This window comes from Acanthisitta chloris, unplaced genomic scaffold, assembly GCF_000695815.1.
Source record: "Acanthisitta chloris isolate BGI_N310 unplaced genomic scaffold, ASM69581v1 scaffold21610, whole genome shotgun sequence".
Lineage (NCBI taxonomy): Eukaryota > Metazoa > Chordata > Aves > Passeriformes > Acanthisittidae > Acanthisitta > Acanthisitta chloris.
In genome coordinates this window covers 2,758-10,813 of record NW_008653588.1, presented here as the reverse complement: position 1 = coordinate 10,813, position 8,056 = coordinate 2,758, and the positions used below count along the sequence as shown (strand labels likewise).

The window sequence follows — 8,056 nt, the reverse complement described above, 5'->3', positions numbered from 1 at the left end:
CCTCTTTTAGTTTTAAGCCATCACCTCTAGTCACGGCTCTTTGAGCTCAGACAGTGCCACAGAGTGTTTGATGGAGAATGATTTAACATCATGGAATCCTGGAATGGTTTGGGTTGGAAGGGACCTTTAAACTCATCTCATTCCACCCCCCTGCCATGGTGGGATCATCTTCTGCATTTTCTCTTTCATCTATTTTCAGCACATCCAGATATTCAGGATTATTCTGTACCCTTTTCCTGGAGTTCAGTCTCCCAGGGCTTGTCCTTCTGCATGACACTGTGCTCCAGAAACACCGTTGCAGAGCCTGTTTAAATATCCCAAGCAATCATTCCCTGTGGCACCTTTCCCCACTGCACTGGGATTCAGAAAGATGTTTTCAACCCAGAAAGGGCTCAACTATTTCTTAAATGTCCTTACTAGTAAAAACCAGTGTAAGAAACACTGTTCCTCACATTTCAGTAGCATCAAACTCCTGATTTGCAGGTGTCTCAGACTGCTCTATCTGCAACCACTGTTTCTCCACCTCTCTCCATGTGCTTTTGGCAGCTGGAGCTGCTTGTGCTCTAGTTCTGATTCCTGTCTGCAGTGCCATGTGATGCACTTCAGCCCTGGTTGGGCACTCCTGGAGGCACCAGGGCCAGACAGGCTGTTAGTGACGACCTGTTTTGCAGCAGAGCCTTTTATCCTCCCAGCCTCTCACACCTGGGGGCTAAACTGCTTTCTTTTGTGCTGCTGCTGAGAAGAATTTCAATTCTTAGGAGCTTTTGAGCCAGGAAATGCCAAGATTGGAGGAGCATCCTTTTCCCTCCTGGCATCTGCGCACGGTTTGCGTCTCCTCACATTGCTCTCGCCTCGCTGGTGTCTCCTCCAGGCTTTTATCTCCACAGGAGCCAATTCTTCCTCCTCCCTGCTGCCTTCTGCTCTGCTCCCTGATCCCAGTTGGTCACGGAAACTTGGATTAAATGCCTTGACCTCGGGGAGATAATGGCAGCTTATCTGTGAGCACAGTGACCCAAATTGAGGTGGAGTTGCAGGAAGTGCCCTGCAAGTAGCAGGCAGGCATGGGGAAGGTCTGGTGACAAAGCAGTGGCCTGGGACACAGGCCAAACCTCTCATTGTGTGTGACAAGCTGTTAGGCAAGTCTGGAGCAGCACTTATCCTCTGTAACTGCTAATCTGGACAGTGAATCCAGGCTCAGAATGTGTTGCCACGTGGCTTTGAGTGGACTCGTGGCTGGGGAAGGTGAGGCCGTAGAGGATGTGCACCTGCAGAATGGCTTTGCCACAGGGTTTTGGCTTCTCTCAATCCTGCTGGGTCCCACAGCCCTGCTAGCAGGACGTGGCTGCTTCTCCAAGGATGACGAGCATGTTCCAGGCATGGGGGATGCCAGCTTGAGTTCTCCTCGTGCCTGCTGGCTGCTGAGTGATGGGTGATGACACTTGGCAGCCCTTAGATCATGCCAGCAGAGCTGGCTCAGGGCCACGCTGTGTCATGTCACCCAGCCAGTGCTGTGATCTGGCCTTAGTTTTGTCCTTAGTGCCATCAGTGCTCCATGCCACACCTGTCCTGTAATCCATGTACTTCCTTGGCTGCTCACGCTCTCCTGTGCAGGTATTCCTCTTCTAACACCTGCCTTGCCTGTTCTCCCACTGCCTTCAGCTTCCCCATCATGCTCTGTCTGTGTTTCCTGTGCAATTCCCTGCAGCAGGATGTAGAGAGAATCCTGTTTGCTTTTTGGGATGTTGAGTGCTGTTTCTGAGATGTTTCTTGCAGACACTGGAGCTGTTCAAAGCAGGTTGTTTCCCAGGAGCACATGTGGGATGTTTCCCCATCACAGGGCCTGAGGCAGTTCTGGTCTGGAGATGGCCTGGGAGAGCTGAGATTGCTCAGGCAGGAGAAGGGTCTGGGGAGACCTTAGAGCCCCTTGCAGTGCCTAAAAAGGGAAGAGGGACCTTAGAGCCCCTTGCAGTGCCTAAAAAGGGAAGAGGGACTTTAGAGAAGGGCATGGAGGGATAGGACAAGGGGGAATGGCTTTCCACTGCCAGAGGGCAGGGATAGATGGGATATTGGGAAGGAATTCTTCCCTGTGAGGGTGGTGAGGCACTGGCACGGGTTGCGCAGAGGAGCTGTGGCTGCTCCATCCCTGGAAGTGTTCAAGGACAGGTTGGATGGGGCTTGGAGCAACCTGGGCTAGTGGAAGGTGTCCTCATGCCTGTGGCAGGGGTGGGACTGGATGATCTTTGAGGTCCCTTCCAACCCAAATCATTCCAGGATTCTAGGATTAGTGTATCCAAGGGACTTTGGGGCTGGAAAATCAGCCCTCAGGCTGGAAAAGCAGGATTTATGTGATCACAGCAGCTAAAGGGGCCACCAAAAAATAGCTGGTACTGGGTGCCTGCAGTGACCTGAATCCAAACTCCCATTCCTTCTCTTCCTTAGGAATACATCCGCCTGCTGCAGCCCTGGTGCCACGTGAACATGGGCTCCTGCTGCTTCATGATGGGCAGGTGCTACCTTGTCATGGGTGAGGGGCACAAGGTGAGACCCTCCCTTATCTTCTGGACTGTCTTCCTTTGGGGTCTGGGCCTTTTTCCCTTGGGAAACAGGAGGTGCAGAGGAAACATCCTTCCTAGGCTCTGCCTCCTTTGGGAAAGGATGGGATAGGAGCAGGGTGGTGGGATCTACTCCTGGGGAAGTTCTCTTGAGCTTGGGGTCAGCTGGAGCTGGGACAGGCAGCATTGTGCCCTCAGCTGTACAGCAGGTGGGTCAGTCCCCTGAGGGGCACTGTGAGCTGATTTCGGGTCTGCTTCTAGGCTTTGGATTGCTTCTGCCAAGCTGCCTCAGAGGTGGGAAGAGAGGAGTTCCTGGACAGGCTGATCCAGCCTGAGGAGGGTGAGGTGGTCTCCACCCCACGCCTGCAGTACTACAACAAGGTACAGTCCTGAGCAGGAAAACTGTCACCAAATCCTTCCCCACAGGAGAGAGAATTCCTGCTTGGTCCTTGGCTTTGGGGAAAGTGACTTGAGCCTCAGCAAGCTTAACTTTTGGGAGGCAAAATCTCTGTACTCTGTTTAATTCTTTAGGGGTGATGACAAAGTGAATATGTGAAATTTAGGTACTTTCCACCTCTTAGTTTCCTAGCAGAGAACTTTGTTATCCAGCAGAAAAAGGCAGGATGGGATCCAGCTGCTGGAAGCAGAAGCCAGACATGTCCAGGCTGGATGTAAAATGCTGCTTCAGAGGAAGGTTATTAAGCTTTGAGGCAAATTAAAAGTAATCTGTTTAAACTGAGATAGGATCTTTGTTCTGGTGTGATGCCATGGTTCAGGCAGGCTGTGAGCTTGGAGCTGGCTCCTTGCGAGGGATTCCCTGGATTTAACATCCAGAAAACTAACTATGAATGCTCAAATCCCTCAAAAACCCCCATGTGCAGAGGTGAATCCTCCAGAGAAGCCGTAGGACCTGTTCTGCTGGGATTTCATCCAGATCTCTCTGATTTACTCAAATCTTTCTCAGTCTAATCTCTTAAAACCTTGGTAAAATCTCTCAGGGCAGAGGCAGCTCATTTTAAAAAAAAAAAAAAAAAAAAGCAAGAAAGGCTTTTCCCAACTCTTTACTTGGGTATTTTCTTCGCCAGGTGCTTCGCCTGTTGGACATGGTGGGTTTGCCAGAGCTGGTCATCCAACTGGCCACCCTGGCCATCATGGAATCATCGGATGACTGGAGAAGCCAGGTACAGTCCCCTCTTTTCCAGCTGGGTGTTACTTCAGGAACCTCTCCCACAGGCATTTCTTGCTGGTTTTCTAACTGGTTTGTGCTGTTTGGTGTTTTCAGGCTACTTTGAGGACCTGCATCTTCAAGCATCACTTGGATTTGGGACACAACAGAGAAGCATATGTAGCCTTAACACAAAACCCTGATCCAGGCAGGTAGGTGACAGGTTTGCCTTTCTCTGAGGTCCATGGACCCACTTTTCCAAGGAACTGAAAGGAAAGTGACACTTCAGGGTAGGATATGGCTGCTATGTTAGGAATCACTATGTAAAGGTGGGTTTAAAAAGGTAGGAGTTCATTTGTGGATGTTCATTTTAAGGGCAGCCAGAATTGGCACTGAAAATGGGGTTAAAAAAACAGGGAAGAGGCTGAAGGCTCATACGTAGTGTTGGATGGTGAAAAGCTTTAGGAGTTGAGGCAGGTTAGTTTAATAAAGATTTGGAGTTGAGTTTTCAGCTCAGGAACCGAAAGGGATAGAGAAAGATACAGGATATGGAATATCCTGTATTTCTTCATGGGATAGAGAAAGTTCATCCTAGCCAGAAAAAATGCTGGAATAACAGAGGAGAAATAGGAATGCCTTTTAATTGGTTGCGAAAGGCAGACTGCTCTCCTGAGAGGCCTTTCCAGAGGATCTCTGCTGCCCAGGATCTCTGTTTCAGCACAGGAGAAATCTGAAGGGATAACCTGGCTCTAAGCCAGGAAAACACCTTACGGAGCTCATCCCAACGTGGGAGCTGGTCACAAAGTGGTTGTTGATGGCTTGAATCCTGCATCCTGGGCTTGTTCCTGCTTTTCCAAAGGGTTGTGCTTCCCTCCACAGGCAGCTGGACTGCCTACGCCAGCTAGTGGTGGTTCTCTGCGAGCGATCCCAGCTCCAAGACCTGGTGGAATTCCCTTATGTGAACCTGCACAATGAGGTAATCCCACGCTGGGATCACGGCGGGGTGGGGCACATCTGCTCCTTTTAAGGCATTATGGACCCACTGGAGGCTCTGTGTGCTGCTGCAGGTCGTTGGGATCATCGAATCCCACGCTCGGGCAGTGGATCTGATGACTCACAACTACTATGAGCTGCTCTATGCATTCCATGTCTACCGGCACAACTACCGGAAAGGTACTGCCTAGGGTGGCACCTGGGACACCCCTGCCAGGTGTGTGGCCTCTCCGGGCTCCTGGCTGATGGATATTTCCCTGTTTTCAGCTGGCACAGTGATGTTTGAGTACGGCATGAGGCTGGGCAGGGAGGTGCGGACACTCCGAGGGCTCCAGAAACAGGGGAATTGTTTCCTGGCTGCTATTAACTGCCTGAGGTTGATCCGCCCGGAATATGCCTGGATAGTGCAGCCAGCATCTGGAGCTGTGGTAGGAATGCTGAGCTTCCTGCAATGCCTCTAACCTGAGTTACTGACATGTATGTTTGGGAAGGAGCTCCCAAAATCCTTTCCCTTGGGAGCAGAGGTGTTTGGCTTCTTAATCTGCTGCTCGTGGCCCACTGTCCTGCCCTGCTCATCACTCCTATCCATCACCCTTGTGTCATTCCCCTGTTTGGAGCAGGGGCTTTTGGGAATGGGCTGGCAGATCCATATGGGAATATATCACCTTTAGTTGGCGACAGAAAATCTTTTTGGGGACTGTGAGCAGCTGGAATACTAAAGGAGAGTTGGTGTAACAGGGATTGTGTTCCAAATCCCAATCAGGATTCAGGGGCTGGTGGCTACAGCCTGCTCACCTGATGCTGATGTTCCTGATAGCCAGAGATAAAGTAACCTGAGTTCCCAAGGGGTTGTACAGCTTCTCTGATCCAAATCAAGGCTTGGAAAGGAGAGCTGCTACTGGGGTATATCCTATCCAAGTGATTTATCCTTTGGAAACCAGGTGAATACTAACCCTCTTTCTGCTTTTCCTTGCAAGTACGAGCGCCCGGGAGCGTCCCCGAAGAGGAGCCATGATGGGGAGTGCATGGCTGTTCCCAGTAAGTGCCCAGTCCTGGTCCTTCCCATGCCTCTGGAATTCCCACGGCCTCTCTGCTGCTCCCATGTGAGCTGGGAGATGGCTCAGGGCAGCTCTCACCGGAGCCAGATCAATAAGTTCGGGGATTTTAAGGTCATTAATACTTCCAGTGTCTCCAAGTTGCTGCCACTATTCCCCAAGGAATACATCTATTTCCCCAAGGAAACAGCTATTCCCCAGGGAGCTCCTGCACACTCTCTGCAGTTTGATGCCTTGTCAGTGCTTTTTTCAGTAGAAATAACTTGTCGTTTTAAAAAAATAAAGCCTCTTTTGAGGCGATTTCTAGTTGTTCAAGACTGTTTATGCCCTTGGGAATTCTGTCAGGAGGAAGCTCAGCCTGTGTCTGCCACAGCCCAGGATGTGGGATCAGGTATCCTCAGTGTTCTGGTAGGAAAATGTAAGGTCAGGTATTTTTAAAACAGCTCTTTCTGAAGAGGTTTTTTTTTTGTGGCATGTGCCTGGCAGGCAGAGCAGCAGCTGTTCCCAAATATTAGGTAACATCTGTGGTGCAGGAGGAAGGTATCAAGGAGAGAAGCACAGTAAGGGCAGCAGGGAAGGGGCAGCAAATCCTGATCCTTCCCTTGGTGCTTTTTGTGGTACAGCTCCTTTTATGGTGGGAGAGGACTGTGTAGACATGGTTTTAAAAGGGCATGGAGGCTCCAGGGAGATCCTAGAGCCCCTTCCAGTGCCTAAAGGGGCTCCATGAGGCTTTGGACAACAGTCTGGAGTGACAGGGCAAGGGGGAATGGCTTGAAACTGACAGAGGGAGGATTTAGATTGGCTATTAGGAAGAAATTCTTGTCTGTGAGAGAAGTGAGGCACTGGCACAGGTTGCTCAGAGAAGCTGTGGCTGCCCCAGCCCTAGAAGTGTTCCAGGCCAGGCTGGATGAGACTAGGAGCAACCTGGGCTAGTGGAATGTGTCCCTGCCCATGGAACTGGGTGGGCTTTAAGGTCCTTCCAACCCAGACCATTCCAGGATTCCAGGACCTGCACAGTGCCTAAAGAGCACTTCTGAAAAGCTGAGAGCCCATTACCTATCTGTTCCAGCCACTCACCAGATCGAGATCCTGGAGCTGGAGGACCTGGAGAGGGAGTGTCTCCTGGCCCGGATCCGGCTCACTCTGGTGGAACACGACATGTCAGTCCAACCCAGACCATTCCAGGATTCCAGGACCTGCACAGTGCCTAAAGAGCACTTCTGAAAAGCTGAGAGCCCATTACCTATCTGTTCCAGCCACTCACCAGATCGAGATCCTGGAGCTGGAGGACCTGGAGAGGGAGTGTCTCCTGGCCCGGATCCGGCTCACTCTGGTGGAACACGACATGTCAGCAGCAGGCAGGGGGGATTTTCAGCCACTTTGTCCTGCCCCAGAGACAAACACAGGAGCTGTCAGGGACCATCCAATTCCGAACCCTACCAGAAAATCCTGCCACTGAGTTCAGCAGCATCGGTTGAGGCACATGAGGAGAACCAATTTTAAGTTTTCCACCTTTTTCTTTGGTTCTGCCAAGCTCTGGTGGTCTGTAGTTGGGGTGGGATGAGCTCCCGAGTTGGGACAAAAAGGCCTTTGTTTGTCTTGCTGGAAATCATGGAATCGTTAAGGTTGGAAAAGACCTCCAAGGTCGTCGAGTCCAACCTTTTGAATTGATGAATAATTTTCCTGGACAATCCTGCTTCATGGAACAGGGTTAGCTCATCAAAGCTGTTCCTTCTGGGGGAGCAGGAAGCTGCAGCTTTCCCACCCTGAGCCTTTCAGTACCTCTGAGACAAGTTATGCAACGTGGCCACATCTTTCCCCTCTAAATGTCAGGAGGAGGTGACTTCCCAGCAAGGAATTGCAGGGAAAGGATGGAACAGCTGGTTTGAGGGCAGAGTGGAGACGCAGGGAGCTGAGTGCCACAGTTTCTGTGCTGGCAGAGCTGAGCTGATGCCTTATTTGCTTGGATACAGACCTGTGACGAGGCTGTCCCCTCCCTAGCCTCAGTGATCTTGCAGCTCTTTTCCAGCCTTAACAATCCCATGATTCTAAATAGTGGCAGCATTTGTCAGGGACAGTGAGTCACTGCTGCTCTGTGCAGTCCCTCCAGGGGTGACTCCTGGGCTCATGGAATGCTGCAGTGGCCAGGAAAGCCTCCAGCCATGGATTGAGAAGCACTGCTGCAGGGTGTTTGGGGCTGTTAGCGCAGTGCTGCTGTAACTCCTGATGAGTAATTGGGGTTGCTGGGGTGGGGTTACTGGGGTGAGGCCCCAGTAAGCACTGGGGTGTGA

At 51.1% G+C, this 8,056-nt stretch overlaps 1 protein-coding gene across 1 annotated transcript in view; it reads left to right on the top strand.

The window, feature by feature from the left end:
* The window catches only part of NUP160 (nucleoporin 160kDa), a gene marked incomplete at its 5' end in the record, with an annotated part of 24,466 nt that overhangs the window by 14,770 nt on the left and 1,640 nt on the right, over positions 1 to 8,056 (top strand). Inside the window, 9 exon segments of the mRNA XM_009081695.1 lie at positions 2,440 to 2,538; positions 2,814 to 2,933; positions 3,638 to 3,733; positions 3,835 to 3,929; positions 4,597 to 4,693; positions 4,785 to 4,890; positions 4,978 to 5,138; positions 5,688 to 5,748; positions 7,022 to 7,147. Coding sequence (XP_009079943.1) covers positions 2,440 to 2,538; positions 2,814 to 2,933; positions 3,638 to 3,733; positions 3,835 to 3,929; positions 4,597 to 4,693; positions 4,785 to 4,890; positions 4,978 to 5,138; positions 5,688 to 5,748; positions 7,022 to 7,147 — 961 coding nt within the window.